The sequence below is a fragment of the Cheilinus undulatus genome, linkage group 18 (genome assembly GCF_018320785.1).
Source record: "Cheilinus undulatus linkage group 18, ASM1832078v1, whole genome shotgun sequence".
NCBI classification, from domain to species: domain Eukaryota; kingdom Metazoa; phylum Chordata; class Actinopteri; order Labriformes; family Labridae; genus Cheilinus; species Cheilinus undulatus.
This window is the reverse complement of record NC_054882.1, coordinates 20,063,992-20,086,534: the sequence shown is the minus strand read 5'-3', so window position 1 is coordinate 20,086,534 and position 22,543 is coordinate 20,063,992. Positions and strand designations below refer to the sequence as shown.

Sequence of the window (22,543 nt, the reverse complement as noted above, 5' to 3'; positions counted from 1 at the left end):
GATGACTCCTCAGTAACAGACAAGTGTCAGGCAGAGGTGGGATTGGTAACTTGTGGACTTTTAATCTCTCAACTCCATAACTGTCACCACAGTCTGAGAGCTCCAGTTAGCAGAGGTTCAAATTCTTGATGGCAACACGGATGGTGCAAAAAGAGCTGCACAGGAACTGCATGCTGCGGACTCGGCTGAACTCAGAAACCTTTTTTTTTCAGGGAGAGGCCAAAAAAACAGACTGCAGCTTACATACTGGTGTGACCCATGGCTGGGATTTTATGGTACTTTGTTCACTATTTTGATTACTCTTTGATAACTTTAATGGATGCCCATACCAATTTTTTCTTTTAGTTTTATTAAGTATTGTTAGTTGTTTTCCAATTAATATCAAGAAATTTGGACGTATGTGAAGTGTTGATGCTAATGAAGATAATGCGATGATGATGCTATTGTGATTTAATATGCAGCCCTAAAATAACTGTAAAAATGTACCCAATTATGGACCTGTTGATTTATCAGAATTTTAAACTTTGATATGAATTAAAAAAAAAAAAAACTAATGTGGCCAATTTCAGCACTTTGACAACAAAAAATAGACCCTACTAGTCATCAAAATGTCTTCTTTCAATCAGCAGTAATTGCAAGCAAACTCCTACACTTTATAAACTGCACAAATATGCCAGCCACATTTTGATACTAAATTAGATTGAATTAATTCCTGAGCATTTGTCTCATGAAGTAGACGGAGCTTTTTAATGTTTTTTTTTTTTTACTTTTCAGTGCCATAATTCATGAAAATAACAGTATTATGTTAAAAAAAAGACTTGGTATCAAACAAATCATTACTGATAATTGTGACAGCTTTATTTTCAACAAGTTGTGGAATCAAAGTGATCCTTCAGTGGAGTTGTCCTGATACAGATTTCAGTATCAACCCCCAAAAACTGACCTGTTTACACCCCGAAGTCCATTCTTCTTGCAGCTTCAAAACAGTAAAAAATAAAAACGAACACCCAGCATTGCTCTGCCACTGTGGGTGAATTATGGCTGCCACTGGTAACTACCTTTCTAAGCTGAGAAAAGCAACTCAACCTGGTAATTTTTCTCGGGGGCGATAGTAAACAACAACACTGGGGTGCTTGTGGATGAGTGGTGGTTTTAGCTCAATCAAGCCAACTTACTCCCTGAAACCTAAGCCATTTTTTAACCTTTTTATCTCATCTTCCTACCTTAGGAAGCCTATAAAACATAACCCCTCTGGTAGAGCTGGGTGATATGACATAAAATTGATATCCCGATATAGTTTTTCTATATCACAATACACTATATTTATCGCGATATTTTGAAATGTCCTCTTAGCGGCTGTATAATGTTTAATTCCGTCCTAATTGACACCAGTTTGGTGATAAAAATACATTTGGTGATACAAATACATTATTGGATTTTTAATAAAATTGTTTGCAGAAAGGGTAAAAATCAATATAAAGTCAAATTTAGCAGTTTTATTTTTAAAAGACTTCATTCAATCTTTTACTAATAAATTGAAAATACATAAATAGTGAAATACTCAGTATTTTACAGTGTATGGGAAGTCCTGAAGTCTTTTCTGTGTTATGTTTACTGTTGCTGATTATAAAATGATTATTTTCCTCATTAAGGGTGAAGCAAACCTACACAAAACTCAGCAATCCTGCATGCAGCCAGAGGCCAAAACCCTGCAGCCTAGTCCACCGTTCAGGCTCACAGCTGTGATTATATTAGTCCATTATCTGTGCTGATGAACGCTGGAGCAGTTTCTAACAGGTTCATAACATGAGAGCGTCTTTAGCTCTTTTTAAGAAACTGTCCTGTGTGATCATGGGGGAAAGGCTCGTTTGGAGGCAGAAACATTTTAACTCCACGTTGTCGGTGTTTTAACTGTTAGGCTGAGATAAGGCTGCTGGGCCAGCTTCTCTCTGACTCTGGCAGGGAGTTTTCAGCAAAATGTTCGCGCCCAGGCAAATCATGCATTCTGGATTAAGTGTCTTTATGAGTTTTTTAAATCCTGGCTTTTCAACAACACTGGGCTCATCTCTCGCAACCTGTTGTGTTACTGCCGCCATTGTCTCTGGGTCATGTGGCGTATTTTAACGAATACCGCGTGAGTTCGACCTCTTCCTTTTCAAAGTTGAACACAGTCTGTACACAGCTAACTCTCCGTTAACTCACCGCTCTGCTCTGTTTACTTCCTCTCCCTTGCTTCTCTCGCCGCTGATACAAAAACGCGCATGTGTGGAGGAGTTTTCTGGATGGGCGGGGGAGAAAGAGCTCTCTGCTGTGAGAGATGCGTTCAGGGACAATGGGAGAAGCGAAACTCCAGCGAGAAGTTCATGCTGATGGCTCAAAACTTCCACATAATTTATACTCGATGTTCGCAATATAGTAATTTTAAACATCGTGGGTGGCAAAAGCCGCTACATCGAGTATACTCGATATATCACCCAGCCCTACCCTGTGGTGCACAGTCAAGCTCTTAACGTCCTTTTTCATAGGAAACCCAGGGCTTTGAGAATATGTGTTTGCAGTAATGCCACTTGAATTCCAAAGGAAAACCTAAACCAAAAGTAAAACGCAAAGATTTTGATGTGTGACAAACAGTAAACAATAATGACTAATACATCATTTTGCAAGAACTTCTCCAAACACGTTGGGACCAAAAAGTGACCAAATAATAATTCTGACAAAAAGAAAATCTTCACAAATTTCCAAAAAAAGTCCTTGCACTTCTTAAATTGGCTGGCTTATGTGCCATTAATCAAAGCAGTTCTTGTCTGCAGAGACACAGAGGGACACATCACAGGCTCTCTGTGTCTTTTTCTCTTTTCTTTTTTTAATAAGCTATCCAGGCTGTCTCCTCCAGGTTCTGAATGTACAGAAATGTTTGGCAAAGCATGACATGATGACAGCACAGCCTGCTATTGGTTGTCACAGCCCATGTGACAAGACAATATGGCGGCTAATGCTAAACTAGTGACAGAAACGATCGAAAATTGATTAAAGAGTGGATCAAAAGATGTTCAATATCGGAGTTACTAGTGTGGATTTGTTCTTTAAAGATCCTGGAAAGTCACCAAAGTTCCAGGCTTGCTGGAAAAGCCTCCATAGGGGCTGCAAAGGCATGGACGTCATTAGAATGCCTCAATGGAGGGTTTCCAGAGAGAAGAAAAAGGAAGTAACTACGATTTGTGGTACTACAATCCTTGTACGCTTTTACAAGCACAGGGGTTTGGGGGAAATATGACTGACTCTGTCATGCTCTATGTGCCCTTTATCAGCCAGTGACTATTGGACTTTTTCCCAGTTGTATATTGAATGACAACTTTACAACATTAAACACACACTCTGTGGTTTGTATATTGAATGCAGTATACAAAGCTATGCATTTATGCTGTTAGACTTCCGGATCAAACCCCGACATGGAAACTGGAGCATGTGCAGAACATCTAGACCAGTTTGGGTTGCACTGAGGTGTGTACATACATGCAACATTCATTGATACAACACCGATGTCACATCAGGGCTAGGCTGAGCATATAGCTGCTTTTTAAGACTATTGCACCATTATCCAATCAGTATTTGGGATCAGCTTGTTTAAAAAGACAGGTGTCAGGGCTGATATTTAGGGAGCAAAAAATAACTAAGCATTTTTATATTCAAAGATCAATTACTGCATTGATCGTGCTGCCTGTGTCAGACTATAAGGGGTAAAAAGTGTAGGCCCACAATGATGAGTCTAGGACGCCCCTTTTATAGCTTGATTTGTTTGGGATTTGCCAATGTGGTGAACAGCCTTGAAAGTTTATCTGAAGTTGTGTCTGAATATCAGCATACATTATCTTAGGCACAAAAAACATCCAGCATCAGTGACAACATGTGAAGAACTTTGACATCGGAGCAGATCCGTTCACATCTCACTGCACAGAAACTTTAGCTTCAAATCTTATGCCGTGTTGAAAACAAGTTGCATCATAAATGTCTGAAGGCACATGTATTAAAATTTGCCAGCTGTCACCCCTTCTGCTGTGAAGATGTTAAAAACTAACTCATGACTGTGTTGTGTCTACGTGAAGAACAAGGTGTTATCATGTAGTGACCATCGTCTCCAACCTTCTGTTATCATCCATTTGCCTAATCATTCCTCTTACAGACTACATTTGCATACTAACAATGCATATTTTAGGCCTTTGCACTGCATTAGTAGTAAGAAGAGGTCAGGCACGGATAGTATCTGCATCATAGCACTACACAGCCTTTTCTGATGCTCCTATATGCAGCCGGATTCAAAGCAGTCAGCAGAAATAGAAACTAAATGAGTGAATTACAGTATTGACCCTCACACTAGAGTGAGCAATGCCTTATTATCTCACGTGTGAACATTTATTTACACACTTTGGTTCACAGTAGTAGCTTAATAGACCTGTGCTAAGTATTGTAGCAAATTAAAAGTGTAAGTGCTTTGCAACAGTTAATGTAAGTCTGTGTTTATAAAAAAATAACAGGACAATAAAGATTAAAAACAGTCATCTTTATTTCTAGCTGAATGGTGATGCAAAATATATCTAGCAGGGTGCAAAGTATTATTAGCAGATATAAGCTATAAAGGTAAACTATCAGTATCAGCAGATTTGAACATTTCTACCAATATTTGCAAACAAAATTTTGGCTTTGAAAACTGCCTTTATCAGCTGTACGAACAAATAAGCCACAGGCCGGACTTAAACCGGACCCCCTGCATGCTTGGGGCGGGCTTTGACCAATAGGCCATATGCACCCCTACACCAACACTTGTAATAACGGCCCACTGCATGATGGCAACACGCACATGAAAAACTCATAAAATAGATATTCCTAACTTAGTCTAAACACTTCAAATATCATGTACTCATTAAGTATGTTACAGTTTGTGGTTCTTACTATGTATGTTTTCAGTTAGCTGGTTAAATGGTTTCATTTGGATATCTAAACAGTTGGCACTCGTGTTCCCAGTTCATAGGGCTACCATTCGATTCGTAATCGATTATTGATGCATTTTGCTGCTCTTGGTTTTTTTTTAATGTTTCTGTTGCTGTCACTGTGTCAAACATAATAAAAACATTACATTTGTATTAGAAAAATAGAGATAAATTAAATGTCCACTATTCTCTAATGGAAGACGTGTGTAAACTGGAAATTTACAATTGCACTGAACCAAAGGTAGCAGCACCCTTTCCTTGTAACATTTCTGAAATTACAGACATAAAAATGTCCTTTTTCACAGGTGAGCAACTAGTATTCTAAATCTTTCTTTTATGCACTGCGTGTCATAGTTCCACCCTTTTGTTCCTGCTATTCCACAGTATTAAATATTTACATTACAATTGATTATTGATTATTGGACATTTTTAAATCGATTCAGAATTTCACCTCCACATCTTGATGCATGTAAGAATCGATTATTTCTCCCACCTCTACTAATATCATAGCTAACCATGGAAAGTTGATGAAACTTAGACATTACACAGGAGGATAGTTGAGCTTAATGTGATGATAGGTTTTTTTGTGTAGGATTTCTTAGCAATTACTGTAATTTACGTTAAAAATGGAGGAACAATATTTGGAAGAAAGCTATTTAGGGGTTTAAAATGTTGTTTATGTTAAGACTTATGCCCATTTCATCTAGTGAGCCCTATATGTAGGAAAAAAGTCTTGTGATTTCCACCCGTTCTATTCCAGGGATTAAAGTTAGAATTTCCAAGTATTTTAATGAGTGCCCTTAAAAGGGTTAAACTACATGGGGCCTGAGCACCAACCTAGGGTCGGCAAGGAACTTATTGTATCTATTCATAATTTTTCAGTCAGAGAAATGGTTAATTTATGGGCCTTTAACATGCGCTGGGGTGCGAGGGCCTTCAGTGCTGCGTGCAGCCCTAGCTCTTCTTTGTTTTTACCAGTTCAGGCACACAACCCTGAAAAAACGCTCTACCTAAGCTTCATTGCAGCTCTTCGTCACTAGAAGCCTCCGCAGGTGTCCTCAATGACTACTGCCTTGCTGCTGCAATTCAATGTAAACTACAGCTAACTGATAGCATTGATAGGGTCTTGTGCTAACTGCACAATTAAGCACTTTTCTGATTTAGAAAAAGGGGGTCCAGGGGCCATGCCAAGTTATTCCCACATATAACCAGAGCAATGAGTGACGATATTCAGCACAGGAATGGGGACGTCAGCCCTCAAAGAAGAGGGAGGCTGGTGGGCGTTAGCGCTGCTAATGTTAGCCACATTCTTCAAACCAACTCCACACCGTGGCAGAATGTGTTTACTTGACTTCCAACTAGTCGGCTTAAAGAAATTATAGTTTGCATTTGATGCGTTGGGAATTTTTTCCAAGGAACATCTTTAGTTCTCAGTCTTGTTACCTAGGCCTAGCATCTGTTTCTTCATATCTCTTCTCTGCATTTTATTACACTGAAATTCAAGAAAGGCTGATGGTTAAAAAACACTAAAATATACAGAAGGGAAAATCCTCCAAATAGACACCTAATTATAGGTTTTTGTGTAGTAGAACAGTCTTAGTAGTGTTTGGTATTAGCCTGCTAAATGGCTGTATTTGTATTATAAACTAAATGCCACTGGAATCCCAGTCAAATGCTCTCTGAAAACTGTAATGAAATCTCCCAACACTTGTAGCTGCTGTAGCTTCAGTTAATGCCGCTGCCTTCCTGTCAGAGCTTCCTGCACTTCTCCGGATGTAAACATGGGAAGCTTAGCGGTTAGCATGTCGTACAACACGGTATGGCGTTCTGAACTAGAAAATGTAAATAAAGTTGTATGTAGGCTGTTGAGGGTTATACTGTAACAACTCAACCAAAGTGACAGATAACCACATTAAGCATGATACTAATCTGCCAGCAGGAACAAAGGCTGTCAGAGCCAGCTGCTAACTTTAGCCACACTCTGATCGACACAGTAGCCTCACATCATATATCCACTGACACAACGACCCTGTGATGAATCTGTTTTCTGAGCATTTTCTCTTTTCTAGACTAGAAAAGATTACGATACGCCTTTGGCTGGATAGAGAAATAACAGACTGGGAACATCCTTTTTTGGTATCATTTACATATCAGCTTTTTAAAGAAATAAGTCACTCTTTTTCTCAAGGATTAGAAATCAGTGGTGGAAAAACAAGACTACAGCGTCCTTCTTGAGCAGACAGTTGCCTTCATTAAAAAAGTTATTTTTTATTTAGTTTGTGAAAAGGAGTAAATTGTACATGACATTAACTATGAATGTGTTTAGTTGACTAAACGGTCAAACATTTCTAGTGGCACCAGAAATTCAGTTTAAATGAATTGCGTACATTTTCATTTTATGGCACTCGATTCTGGTTATGCTCAAACTCCGCTGAGTCACCTAACACCTGTTGGGGCTGCAGGCATAGACTGGCTTCACCTCTGGCCAGTGGGCTCTACTCCCCAGATGTAAACAAACACAGTGAACACAGTATAGCACGCCATATGAATGGTGCTGTTTGGAATTATTATAACCTAGAAGACTGAAATAAAAATGCATGAAGATGCCACCTGCAAAGAGGACTGAGGCTGGTGATGCTAACCACATTTGCCACACTGTGAAAACCAGTTTGACATCTCTCACCAGTTTTATTTGAAGTTAGATCATAAGTAGTTGTCTGATAGTTGGAATTAGAGTTGAGTTCTGCCATGTTTATTGCTCATCTTTGAATTCACATGCAGTTTTTCCAAAGAAGTTCTGTTGCTCTACCCTAGCCTGAGGCTTCAGTAGGTGGCTATAAATGAAAGCAGCATGACAAGACAGAAATGTTTTTTAAGAAGAATTCTTACTGGTAAATTCAGAGAAGCTTTTAGAACTGACTTCTCTGGAAACAGTGATGTTTTCAGTTATTAGACTTCCCATACATATTTTTATAATCAAGGCGTAATTTTCCTCCTTAGAGTGTGAAACAGACACCACAGTCATCCCAACAGACAGCATTGGAACAGCCAGTGAGCTGTTTGTGGTTTAAAAAAACAAACTGCACATCAGCCTTATTATCCAAAAACCATGTTTCATTGATCAGTTCATTGACTAATGATGGGGATGATGACACTGAGCTACTGTCCCTCTCATTAGGACCTTATTGGCCTGTCAGAGGACTGTCTGCTCTGGGCACACGGGCCACTGTCATATCCAGCCGGTCGATTGATGGTCCATTAACAGCCTATTAAACACGACTAAGTGAAGGCGTTAGAGTACAATGTTAGGCTAGTGGGGGTTTCCCGCTCCACAGCATGGATCTTGTGTGTGGTAATAGACCCTAGTGGATTGCTGTTATCAAGTATAATAGTAGTGATTTGATAAAAGCCTGATTAGAGCTTTTAAAATACCGTAGGAATAAATGGAGAACCCATCTGTATGAAGACCTGTTTCAGTCTGTATCAGATTTTTTATTGAGGTAGTTTGTAGATGGTTTTTTAACCTTCTGGTAGGGTAAAGGACTTTGAATGCATGGCCAAGTGGAAGAACTGCACAGGTCACCTACATGAGCTCAAACTACACTTTTCAATCACAGGAATCCAAAAACCCTTAAAGCTTTGATTGCATTTCACAGACAGACAGAAACCATAACAAACATGGGCCCTGATTTCCATAAAGTCCCAGATGTGAGGTTGAATTTCAGTACCTATGAGTTCGTAACAATGTGAAGGTAGCAACACATTAAAACCAACATTTTCCTCTATTTACTACTTGATTTAATCAAACTTGTATACTTTTTAATGTCACTTTTGTCCCCTCTGCTTGTCTCTTTCCAATAATCCATTCAAACATCTTCGTAACTCTAACTTAAAATGCTTTGGCTGTTTTATTTGGAGTGACACCTTCATGATTTCTTTCTTTGACACCTCGTCTTCACCTTTGTTTTGTTTTAAATTTGGTAAAAACTCAAAGAAGAGGAGTTGTAGTCCTTGGAGTAGTTCTTCACAACAACCTCTAAGCTCATATTGAGTCACAGTATTTCATGGTACCATTTTTAGCCATGTAAAATTAGCCAAGATTTTATTTACCTTAAAGCAAAACAGGGCATTCAAAAATCAAGAAATACTGGGCCCACATCGACTAGTGATGCTGATGGTTAGAAGGTCTCATTTCTGCCACTGCTAGAAATAAGAATAGGCACGTTTTAAACACCAGAAGTGTCACTACCCGTATATTCACATGCATCTATACTTAGGGTCGATGTTTGAATATTTATTCACTAAAGCAGTAGCTTCCAAATTTTTTCAGCCTGGCCTCCTTTTGGCAGGTGGAAGTATTTTCAACCCCCCTACCCCCTCACCATACACATCAACTTCACCAAGAGGTCCACTTTAATTATATTTTCCCCATCAAAGGGTAAAAGTTTAAGAAATTGTACAACACTCTTAATAAAAAGGTTGAAATTGCTCATAATAAAAATATGGATTCAAGCTTCCTCTTCAGTGCAATGGGCAGAATATTTACACATTTTTAAGGTATACTTACATTTTTAGTTTTTCTAATGCATTTAATATTTTGATACAGAAACAATTCACTTACTCATTTCTTGCAAAAAAAGAGACAAACACTGATGATTTCAAAGTTATTATTATGAAAAAAATTCCAATTTTCATTTTTTATGGAAGATTTTTGTCAGGTTTTCTTCATGTTTACAATTTCTTTAAAATCTTAAAATGTCTTGAGGGCCGCTTTGAGTAAGGTAGGGTCCAGATGTGGCCCTCGGGCTGCTAATTGCCCGTCTCTGACACAAGGGATGCAAAATACTGGATTTTTACTGAAATCTGATATGTTGATCATTACAAATTTTTTTGCAGATATTAATACCAATATTTTAATGTGGTTCAGACCTTAAACTTCAGTTCTTAAAACACATGATTCAAAGTCTTAGGATGAACAAATTAATACATTTTAGTCCATGAAACACTTTTGTAAGGAATGAAGATAATAAAAGAAAAAGGCATAAGCTGCCAAAGCAGCTCTGTTGGTCCAACATAAAACTCCACAGCTGTATTTGTTCATACAGCCAATATTTACAGCTGATAAAGGTAGATATATAACTGAAATATTAGCAGTATGTATTGTCAGATATTAAAATGTTTGATATTTCACTTTTAAGCTAATATCTGCCAGTTACGAGTGGTTTTTTACACTTTTATTGCCCGAGGCACACCTAAGATCAAGCTGAAATCTCAGGGCACACCATATTCATCATATCCATGCATAGATGGCTTCTTTAACACCTGTCAGAGTCCCTTTAGTTGACATATGGTTGTACAAATTCCCATTGCACACCTAAACTTGCCCCAAGCTTGCCACATCAGTTGAGAAACACTGATATAGTGCATCTCAACCTGATGCACATGAACATTAATACAAACAGTATATTCGTGTAAGAAAACCTCATCTCAGGCAGGTAGGTTGTCGCAGTCAGGAAGGAAGAATTCTGGCTCTGTCTTTGATACCCATCATTGTCCAGGGGAAGCTGAGGTGGAGACATGACCTCATTGTTGTGTTTTGCTAGTCTGGCTTCTACTACTCAATACTTCCCCCATGATTACTAGTGGTATTTATTTGGTGTGTCTGCATGAGCTTTCAGAAAATGCACAGATAAAGACACAAAATGAACACTGTATGGAAAGAAAGCTCTGTTCATGTCGGTATGAGATGTTGTGCATTAAGAGCAACAAAGTTTGCAACCACAGGTTTGCAACAGCTGAGAACTCCTGATGGGGGGCAAGTAGGGATTTCTGCATAGTGAAATGCATTAAAAAAAGCATTCATAGTGCAAAAATAAAAATATTCTAAATTCTTGAGCTAATTTTTAGTCCTAAAAGTAGTGAAATATTCAGGCAAATCGGTTTTTAAAAAAATGGCATGAATGTAAAAGAAAAGGCTCCATTTAGTGGTGTTACACAACGCCTGTGTGTGGTCCACATAGTGGTCCGGTTTAGTCCACTACAGTTTGTCATGGTTTAGCTCATTAAACTCTGATCTCGTCCGTATTTCCTGAGCTGATGTCTGCCCAGTCTCACTCTTTCTGGCGGGAAATTCTCTCTTTTAGGAGATCCAGATAATTTGGCTCAACTCAGTAGAGCTTGTAGTTTGGCCCCCTAAAGAGCTCTTCATTTTGTCACAGCTTGGCTTTTTAAATGTGGGTTAAATAATGATAAAGGATGGAGGAAAGGAAACTGGCACTCAAACGGGAGCTGGCTACAGTGGCTCAAGTTAGTAACCAATGTTTATCAGTTGTGTTGGATCACGAATTGCCTCTTGTTCACCTTAATTACTTAATTATTATTTCAATAAAGAGATTTTCTCATTGGGAAGAGGAAGTCACCTGCAGGACAAACTCTGATCTGTTTTAAGTGTAGAGAAAGTATTAGTGTGGGAGTATTACTCCAAAACAGACTGAGGGAACAATTTATGTATTACAGTATTGCAGTTTTTTATGATGCATGCCTGGTTTTCTCAAGCCTTGAGTCTTTCAGGTTATAAATATAGCTACACCTTGAGTCATCCCCTATTGGTCTCTCTGACTGAACTGGTGAATTAGTGAATAAACTGTCCCATCCTAACAGAAAGAGAAAAACCTGTGGCAGCTTCTTGTTAAGCAAAGACATGAAAACATCAGTGATCTCAGTGTTTAGATCCACTGAAGCACAGGTATTTGTTTCAGGTTAGTGAAGTAATAAAGGTGCTGAGATGATCATTGATTAATGTCATCTCACCATGCAGTAAGCTTGTTGTTCTGTTTATCTTGAGTGAAATCAATAGCATGTTGGTACTTGAAAGACAACTACTTTGTCTCTTTCAGTGTTAGGTGTGTTTTTTTTCTGCAGTTAAGCCTCTGTGTGTGAAACATCTCAGCCTATATGCACTCGATGGGGTGGGGGTGACAGAGAAAGTTAATTTGTGGCAACACCTAGATGTGTTTGATGGATAGTAAGAAAAACACATGAAAGCGCAAAGTCTGGCATGATGCAAAATATTTGAGGAATTATCAATGCATGATACTCTGTCTTCTATTGTGTAATCTGAAGTTTGTTTCAGTTTAAAAAGGAAAAGAAAGTCCCTACAATCAGTAGTATTGCATCATTATAGAATGACTATTCTTCATGATTACAGTACACAGGTGCATCTTGAAAAATCAGAATATCATGGAAAACATTTTTTTTCTTGTGATTTTGTTTAATAAGTGAAATTTTTATATGTTCTAGGTTGAATTCATATAAATAGAAATAGCTTTTTTTGTTTTAATCTTGATGATAATGACACAATGCACCATCCCAAAATATTGGAACATCACAAAATATCAGTCCAAAACAGGATTTATAAAACACAGATGCTGACCTTCTGGAAAGTAATGCTCAGATATGCTCTCAGTGATTGGTTGGAGCTTCTTTTGCACACTTTACTGCATCTACGCAACGTGCCATGGAGCTAACCAGTCTGTAGCACTGCTGGGGTGTTATGAAGCCCAGGTAGCTCAGATAGCAGCCTTTAGCTTGACTATATTGTGAGTCTCTCATCTCTCTCTTGACAATAGCCCAGAGATTCTCTATGGGGTTCAGGTCAGACCAGTTGGCTGGCCAATCAAACACAGTAACACCATAGTCAGCAAACCAGTTTCTGGTCGTTTTGGCTTCACTGTGGGCAGGTGCAAAGTCAATATCTCCATGAAGCTCCTCAGCAGATGGGAGCATGAGGTGCTCTAAAGTAGTGCTCTAAGTTTGTCAGGAACTATTCAAAATAAAAGCATTCTGTACAAGTAAAGGAAGTTTCTCCATAGAAATGCTAAACCGGGCTTTTACTTTGAAAAGCACAAACCAGAAAAGCATTCATATGGTGTTTATCTTTCCTGTGACATATTCTACCAGTGTGGAGACAGAAAGTTTCACTAATAGTAGATCTTTAGAGAACAACTTTATAAAATAGGCACATTTAAGCTTGTGGCCTTTGTCAGGGTTATCAAGAAACACACTGTAAACATATTCTATGTGCATATTTGCCACAGCAATGTAAATATGGCTCTCCATTTATCATTTTCCTGTCTAATATGGTCCACAGACACAATAAAAGACTATTAAACAGTGTTTTAACGTCATCTAAGTTGCACATGTCCACATTTGTGTTCATGTACAGTATATATCCTGTGTATATCAATGTTCTTATTTCATTTATCGGCCAATATATCAGTTATCGGCTGATATATCGGATATCAGCTTTTTTTAGCCCCCAGTATCGGTATCTGCATCAGCCCGAAAAATCCCATATCAGTCAGGCTCTACTCTAAAATCTCCTGGTAGATCACTGACAGCGTTGACCCTGGACTTGATAAAGACTGGTAGATCAACTGCAGCAGATGACATGGCACCCCAAACTCTGGGAGCGTGATTTCCAAGTGAAATTCAAAATTTACTTCGGACTGAGACCAGGACTTTGGACCACTGAGTAGCAGTCCAGTTCTTTTTCTCCTTAGCCCAGGTGAGACGCTTATGATGTTGTCTGCTGTTCTGGATTGGCTTGACACAAGGAATGCGACACTTTTAGCGCATTTTCTAGACCTGTCTGTGTGTGGTGGCTCAATCCACTGACTCCAGTCACAGTCCACTCCTTGTGAAGCTCTCTTAAGTTCTTGAATCTGCTTTGTTTGACAGTCCTCTGAAGGCTGAGCTCATCCCTGTTGCTTGTACTTCTTTTCTTACCACACTTTTCCCTTCATGTCAGCTTTCCATGAATATGCTTTGATACAACCTCTGAGAACAGCCTGCCCTTTCAGCAGTGACCTTCTGTGTCAGCAGTTTTCCCCATGATTGTGTTTGTGTGTACTGAACCATGGTGAAAATGAAGGCTTAGGAAACCTTTGCAAATTGGACTTTTCCACAATATTCTAACATTTTGAGATGGTGGATTTTTTATTTTCATGAGCTGTAAGCTGTAATCATCAGAATTAAAACAAAAAGAGTCAGGAAAAAGGCAAAACATCCATTTATAAGTAAATAGATTCACAAGCGGTAGGAGATTTGATCACTAAAAATTGTTTTCCTCTTTGTTTCAGGTTAGCGTTATATGTGTATGAGTACCTGCTACATGTGGGAGCACAGAAGTCCGCACAGACCTTCCTGTCTGAGGTAAGAAGTTCAAATGTGACTCCAACCAGTTTGCTGTTTTTTAGATCAGAAAAGAGGTAAATAATTCCTGAATATCTCGAGCAGTAATCCAGACATACTTTGTATAGGCTTGAGTGTATGACAATAAAACTGTCTACTATAACCTGGGTATACAGCGGTGGGTGTCCACAACAACTTGTATCGTCAGTGCAAACATGCTGAACATGATGACACAGTGTAAGGTGCTGCATCAATTTTTCAAAAGGAAATCCGGTAGAGTTACAGCTGATCGTGCTCACTGTCTGCCATGGAGAATCTGTAGAGTAAAAACAACTGATGCAGCATGTAAACACAACATTGTTACACCAATACGTCTAAAATTCTCTTTACAGCTTGTTTGGTTTCAGACAGGCTAATAATAGAGTAAGAACGAGCTATACCCGAGGTTCAAACACACACATAAAAAAGAAAAAGTGACAGGAATATTACACAAGGATGCGAGTCAGGAAGATGGAGATTGACAGAGCCGGAAAGATGCCTATCTTCACATCCGGGGCCATTGACAGTTTGAGACAGACTGATTATATGTTCTTAACCTCTGGACCTGCAGACATAATCCTCTCTCTCGAGTGGCTACAAGTGACTTTCCTTCCTCTCTGGTCTCCTTCAGATTCGATGGGAGAAGAATATTACATTAGGGGAGCCTCCCGGATTCCTGCATTCGTGGTGGTGGTGAGTGTCCCTTTCACTTTTCTCCTCCATGAAAAAATCCTGTTTTGGCTCGTTTGTTTTTGTTTTACAAGTCTTAAGGTCTTTTATTTGCCTTGGTGTTAAAAACTTTTTTACAGTGCTTGTTCTCATTACAGTCATTCAGAAATTACCTTATGACAGCTTGGTCTAAAAAGCTTAAATTTAAAAATAGACTCTTTGTAGAGTAACAGGGCTGTAATTAGATTATTTAGTTATATATGTTTAACAATTGTTTTCAGTAATCAGATGTACTCTGTCCTCTTTCATTAATGTTTAAAATGACCTCTGTAGATGGGACGGTGAGTCCCAGCATTGGGTTTGACCAGACTCAGAGGGCGTGACCCCTCCCCTCCCCATCTTCTCCCCTCTCCCCTCCTCCATCCTTCACCCCTATGTTCCTGAAACAATAGATCCAGATGGTTAGGGAATGGACTCCCACCCTTCCCTCTGTGCCCCCCTCCCCCTCCTCACCCTCTCGTCACCCTTTGTGTGCCCCCCACCTCCCGCTTTTCTCCTTTGTTCATGTGGAAGAGGGATTCTTAGCAGATTAACCCTTTGCATTCCATCTTCCTTTGTGCCACCTCTCCATCCGCCGTCTTCCTCCTCCCCCTCCTGCTCCTGTCATTTTTGCCCCTGGCTAAGATTTGACCTCTAGGGTCATCACCCTAAACCCAGATCAGAGGTTTCACTTGTTTTAATTGGAGTGACTGTTGTGTTTTACTGTAATGTCCAACATTAGTGGACACTGATCAGTTCTTTGCCCGGATGACTTTATAGTCTAAGAAAGAATATACTGGGACACCTGTGTAGTAAGAACTTGAATCTCCCATTAAAATGTGTTAAAATAGAAGTGAAATAAAGAGAAAACACTTAACTTACCTCCTTCCTTATTCACTGAGCTGCCTGTATTGTCACTGTAACTCATCTTTTGCTCACCAGGAGGTTTTCTTGACTGCAGGACTTATTTTTTTCTGTCTGACAATCAAAAAGACCAAAAATGCAGCAAACCTCTTCTTAAACCTTCAACCTCCCTCTACAGTCTGAACTTTGCCCCTAAAGCTTATAGTCCTCATACTGAAGATGCAAGTTATCATTATTTTTAAGGGTAATGTAATATTGCTAAACATTAAGGCCTTGTTGTATCCCAAAATCAGAAGTTCTAAAATGGATTATTAACTAATGACCATTTACAGCTGCAGGAATCTGTTTGAATGATCATTTATTGATCAACTTTAACTATAAGGTATAAATCCCATATTGTTCCCATGAACCATAGGTCAGACCAGTGGATGGACAGGGTGGCTTTAAAACAAAACAAAACCCAATTTTAATCATTTTAAATGATGTATTTTACCTGTAATTACTAAATGTATATTTATGCTAAGAAAAGTTATGTGTAAAAACGCCATCACATAGAAACAGAATTTACCCTTTATTTTGTTATTTTGATAGTTATATTTAGTTAGTTATTCTTTAGAATTTATTTTTATTTCAGATTTTTTAAACAGAATATTTTAAACTGCAGTGTACTGTAAAAATAACAGCATTAATTTAAACAACCAACAGCAGCACAGGGCTAAAACAGCAAACTGAATATCTAAAATAAAAGTATATTACTACGCAAAAGCAAGTATGTAGAAATCCACATCTACACAAATAAAAGAAAAAACTCTTCAAATAAGTAAAAAAAATGATTCAACTAAACAGGATAAATCTAGGATCTATTGCAGCAGGTGGCATTAAACGTGAAACACTTGAAGAAAACTGCAGACTTTTATTGTGAAGGATTTGTCAGAAGAACCAGGTTTATCATTGATACAGCCTAGATTTAGCACCGTGTTTACAGTCAGCCTTGCTGTCACTTTATAAAGTGGCTATGTTAAACACCACAGCCTGCTTCTTTGACTCTTGACGGACTTAAAACAAGTGAGTCAGGAGTTAAAATCACCTTATAAACCATTCTTTAAGCTATTGTGATACAACTCGCTGCAGCGCATCTTAAAGCCACAGACAGGCTGAAAGAGACCATCGCTTCACGTTGCTGTTAATACAGAAGTTGAACACAGAGGAAAGAACACATCTTTTACCTTCTTACTGTGCTTCACGTTCATGATAAGGACACAAATACGTGATGTTTGAGTTGTTATCTGATTGCTCTTTTTAATTGGACACTCTGCTGCATGAGCGGCCCAGCGAAAATGGTGGATTTTGTTCCATTGACATGGTCCAGCACCATCAGTTCAACCTCTGATATAAAACAATGTAAATATCAGTCCTGATAACAATTTTGGATCAGATCTCTATCCCCAGATTGGAGCTTGATGACCAGGAGACATTGTTTTTTTTCTCTCCTCTGCTCTGTATCTGTCTGTAACAAACACTAATGTGTATACTTTAATCTGATGATAAAGGGACTTAATACAACATTCTCTGACTGGTGAGTGAAAAAGGTCACAGGAGTTGATTCTCTGACGTAGGGCAGCAGAGACACTCACAGCGTTACTTCAGTTCAAACATCCTACATCTTTGTGCCAAGTTTAAGATATGGTTAAAATAATTTACAGCGTAACTGCTGTGAAACAGTCAGAATAACACATCTCTCTACTTGGACTGTCCAGCGCAGCATTGCTCCTCTACGTCTCCTGATGCTCATCTCTCATTCACTCAGCTGCACACTCCTGCCATTTCTACTTTGGTGCTGTTCTTGTGTTAGTGTTGTGTTGTGCTGGGAAAGGCCTCTATTAGTGAATGTGCACAGTGTGAAAATCTTTAACCACCTCAAGGAACGGAGGGGCTCCCCAGTCACTGGTTAAGTTATTTTGGGGAATGTGGGCTGACAGTTGTGGGATCTCCGGTTTGGACAACAATGAATGATCATGGGACAGAGGAATATAACATCAGGCTGTTTAATCTATGGATGATTTGTTTTGGTCTTTCTTGGGGAATGTTAATAAGAAGATAACAAGCCTTATTATTCTGGTCTTTGTAATTAAAAAGTCTTTCAGAACTTTGTGAAATTACATTTAGTTGCACCTAGAATACTTACAGTAACTGTAATGACAGTTCCCTTGAAGCCTTTTAACTTGCTCCCTCTTCAGCACTGCTACAAAAGCGTGCCACTGGATTCATAACAGATTCACTGAGTTGCTGAAGGACACTGTACTGAATTTAGTTCTGTACATATTCCAAAGGAACACACATTTAAAATGTGTGTAAAATTACAGACTTGTAAATATACCCTTAAATGCTCTTAAAAAGTACAATATCTAGTGTAACTTTTCACCTCAGGGGCTGGTTCTGCTGAGTCAGAGGAACGAGCGTCAGGCCGGGAAAGCGGCATCAGCAATATTGGACCAAGGGCATGTTTTAATAAAATGAAAATGAATGAACAGAATAGTAATTTTGGAAGCCAGGGTAAAACTAGAGAGTAAGTTTGATGGGTTGTTCAGTTTTAGCTTAAAACCTAGAGGATTTTCTCTGTACATTTCTGAGATAAAATAAACCTGATGGTTTACTTTAGACTCATTCTAATAGAAGTCTTTTACAACAAAGATATTTTGTTCTCTTATTGAAACAGACTTTTGAGTAGGTTGGCAGACGAGACAGATTTCTAAAGGAGGGAATTAGATCTCCTTATTTTGTTTCTTCTTTTCATTAGCCTTAAAGTGAAATGAAGATTTTTGAGGTTCTTGTTGATCTTTCTTTAACAAAACCATACAAGCATTGTCATGGGAGTGAGGTTGGGAATAGTTGATAATTTTGTCTTGAGAGATTAGCTTATAGTAACATTTGAAGGCAGATGTCGGCGAAACCTCTGCTATGCTGCTCAGTTATGCTCATCTGCTTCTGGTTTAAAGCCCAGCTGGAGTATTATCACAATGCCAGGGCTGGTTTGAGGCTGCTGGGGTGTGGACATGCAAGAGTAAACTGACTCTGCATTATCAGATTTGTTAGTCTGACTGCAAGAAATTTAACTTGGATTTCTCTTACAGGTGCAGGGCTGTACTTTAACTTATTTTGCCCATAACACTGGTGCTACAGAGGTTCATTTGCTTGTAGCACAATACATACGTCTGTTACATCTTCAAAGCCACTCAATAACCTAACAGAATGATTAGTAAGTGCATAAATTTTAAAAAACAGCCTAAGTTACAGCTTTCCATCAGTGGCCACAGCACAAGATGTCCCTGTCCACCACTGGATCGACACTGGAATGACTCTGCAGCAGAGAGGGGAGACGCTGACGGCTCATGTCTCCATTCAGACACAAAACAAGAGCGAACTGCAGGAAGCTGACAAAATTTATGGAGTGGTAGTGCTAGAATGGATGGGACTACGGTAGTACCATATACCTGGGTATTAAAAAATAGCAGTGGTATTGCTTTATTTGAGAGTACATGTCCATTCCCACCGGTAGCACCACTGCCTGTGAGTGAAAATACTTTAAAAGTAATGACAGAACTCCTGCTAATGATGGCGCCAAAGCCTGGCACAGCACTCCGTGGCACCGTGGTACAGTCTTCTTTAAAGTCAAACTGTTAAACGTGCACCACTGGCTGTGCTGTGATCCACAACAACATAAGTTTAAAAGTACTTTTATTCTTCTCTCTGAGTGCAGATCATTGATAAAAATTATAACATCATTAATAACCACACGCTGTATCCTGCAGCAGCAGGAACACCAGGCGCAATTAAAACCATCTGGAAAAAAAGCTTCATGATCCTCTTTTGGGTCTAGACCCACCAGTTGAGAACCTCTGGTCTAGCCTATGAGCCTTGACAGAAACGCTCGGGTTCGTTTGAGGCAGCTCCCTTCTTACATGTGATGCCCACCTGTATAGTGCATGCCTTGAGTTGGCCCCCTATCACCTGATGCAGGTTTGATCGCACTTTATATTTGATTAGTTTTAAGTTCCTCATCTTAAGCCATTTTTCAGACAAACACCGGCAATAAATCATCCTGTCCAACACAGTTTTAGGAAAATGATCTATTGTGATGATTTTGACTTGGATCACAAATTTGATATGAAATGTTGTATTGAAGGGAGGGATAGCTTTTATGCCATTCTCATGTAATAAGAAAAGTGTATAAAATGACACTTGAATGATTGAATGGTATGTAGAGCACAACATCTCTGCTGCAAAAAAGTTTCAAACTGGTCTTAGAAACACATTTCAGGTTAAAGAAAGTTTGCACCTTCTGCATTTTCAAAATTGCAGCAAGCTATATAACAATTTAATCTAAATTTGGATTAATTTTCCAGCCCTATAACAGACTAAACAGAAGCTTGTAATGCAGTAGTTAATATATACAGTATGTGTCAGTCAGGACTGAATAATGAGATGATTCACTCACAGTGAAGCTATTCGCCATCACCTCTACCTTCTCTAAGAGGCCATCTTAAAGCGTGAGAGTGTAGGTTACAACTCTTACAGTGAAGTTTAGGGTTCAGAAATAGAAGCAGTCAATGCACGTATGAATATTTAAGTGTGTGTTTTGAGTGAGTAGAGGTTGATTGAGGGGGGAGTTGTGTCTGCCATTGTGTTCCTCTCATAGTCATGCTCAAGTGTGTAAGAGGCAGTTTAAGAGTGCCGCAGAGATAGCAGGAGTGTGTGAATGGCTTATGAATAGCTGTTGTACATTTGCTTGTATTGCTGTGTTTGGTAACCTTTGACCTCTCCTCTGTCTACCCCCCCCCCCCTTACAGTGTATTCTGGGACTTGTATTGTGCAGCTCCAGACCGAAGGGAGACATGCGAACACTCCAGCGAGGCCAAGGCCTTCCATGACTACGTAAGTGACAGACCTGCTTGTTCTCATATTAAATCGATCTGTCTTTACTCACTGTGGAATCAGGTGTTTATTTTTTAATTTGTTCTCTTGAGACAAACATGTAAACAATGTGGATACTCTGACACAGAGGTCAAGTGTGTATAGAGGAACTTAAAGTGGCTCTCATAGTGGAAAGCAGAGGATAATGTGCAGCACAAGGACATTGGTATAAGCATTATAAGCTACATGTTCTCTAACAAAGCTAAGCTTTTCTCTGTTAGTTAACCTACAAATACAACTTATTTTTCTTTATTCTTTTATTACTTTATGATTAAAATGACAGGAAAATAAAGTTAATTCAATTGAAAATGTATTGAAGAAACAAAAAAGGGATACCAAAGATGTAGGGCTGCTTCTTTCCTAACTTTTAAACAGAAGAAGCAACTTAATCAAAATTTAAGGTTCAGGAAATTTTTAATGAGCACTCTTTATACTCTGAATGACTATTGCTGGATTAAATGAGAAAGTAGGGTTAGATTTTCTTTAAGAATTGCAGAATATCAAACAGCCTTAATGCTAGCCCTCCAAGGCCAAGCATCAAACCTGACTGAAGGTTTGCAGCAGATGGGGGCCAAGAAGTGATTTCTGCACAGAGAAATGCTACCAAAATGCCATGATTGGTGTTCTGTACGATTATGTCAAGCATTCAAAGTGTAAAAATAAGAACATTATTAATTCTTAAGCTGGTTGTGTGTCCTGAAAGTGGTGAAATACTAATGCAAGAAAATGAAAAAACTTTAAAAAGCTCATGAAGGTAGGCAGGAATATGAAAAGCCTCTGTCTAAAGCCTGGGCATGAAGTGTCACACAACACTCAAGTATGGGGCGTTTGCACAAAGTGGTCCAGTTTGCTTCAGTACCGTTTGTAACGGTTTAGCAAATTAATCTCCACCCATGTTTCCTCAGTGGACGTCCGTCCAGCCTTGCTTGTTGTGACGAGAAAGCGGTCTTTTAAGAGATCCAGTAAGGCATTGATAAGGGAACGGTTAAAATTAAATGTAAATGATTTCGATGGCTTGGACCATTTGGAACTGATTCTCAACTGGAACCGGTTCTCGATTCCCATCCCTACCCACAAGGTTAATTTGGTTGGTAGTACATCACAGTTTCAATTAATTGCATGTTCATTTTGGGGTTTGCAAGCTGAGAAACCCTGGACTAGATGCTGGAAGGTCTGCAGGACTGAGTAATTACCTCCGCCAAGGAGGTTATGTGATCAGCAGGGTTTGTTAGTTAGTTTGTTTGTTAGTTTGTTTGTTAGCAACATCACTCAAAAAGTTGTGGATGGACTTAGATGAAATTTTCAGAAAATGTCAGAAATGGCATAAGGAAGAACTGATTAGATTTTGGGAGTGATCCGGATCACCGTCTGAATCCAGGAATTTTTTAAAGGATTCTTTACTATTGGGAGATAGGGCTAATGGCGGACATCTGCGCTCTCCAAGTGCTTTTCCAGTTATTGTGCTGATCATATCCATGCCAGATAAATCAGTTATACTGTGGAAAAAAGCCATTTTTTTAAGTAACGTGTAGGGATCATACTCAATGTATGTAGAGATTTTCTGATAATTGCTGCGTAGAGAGATCATTTAGAGCTGTGAAGTTTTAATGTTCCTCCTATTGACTATCCCCCACTTCCTGCCCCTATCAGGATGTCCTGCACAAACAACCTAAATCATGTTTTTGCATACCGACAAAAAGCAGCTTCATAAATGCTGTAATAATCCAGAAATACTCGTATGTAGAAGTAAACAGATTTAAGCTGTTTTCTCAACAGCATTAGCG

General features: G+C 38.9%; 1 protein-coding gene across 3 annotated transcripts in view; it reads left to right on the top strand.

Moving 5' to 3' along the window:
* Nucleotides 1-22,543, top strand: part of LOC121526057 (single-stranded DNA-binding protein 3-like) — a 64,314-nt gene that overhangs the window by 4,649 nt on the left and 37,122 nt on the right. For all 3 annotated transcript variants that reach the window (XM_041812345.1, XM_041812344.1, XM_041812343.1), the window contains exons 2-4: nt 14,126-14,198; nt 14,848-14,909; nt 20,636-20,720. In XM_041812345.1, coding sequence (XP_041668279.1) covers nt 14,126-14,198; nt 14,848-14,909; nt 20,636-20,720 — 220 coding nt within the window. The remainder of the gene's footprint in view (nt 1-14,125; nt 14,199-14,847; nt 14,910-20,635; nt 20,721-22,543) is intronic.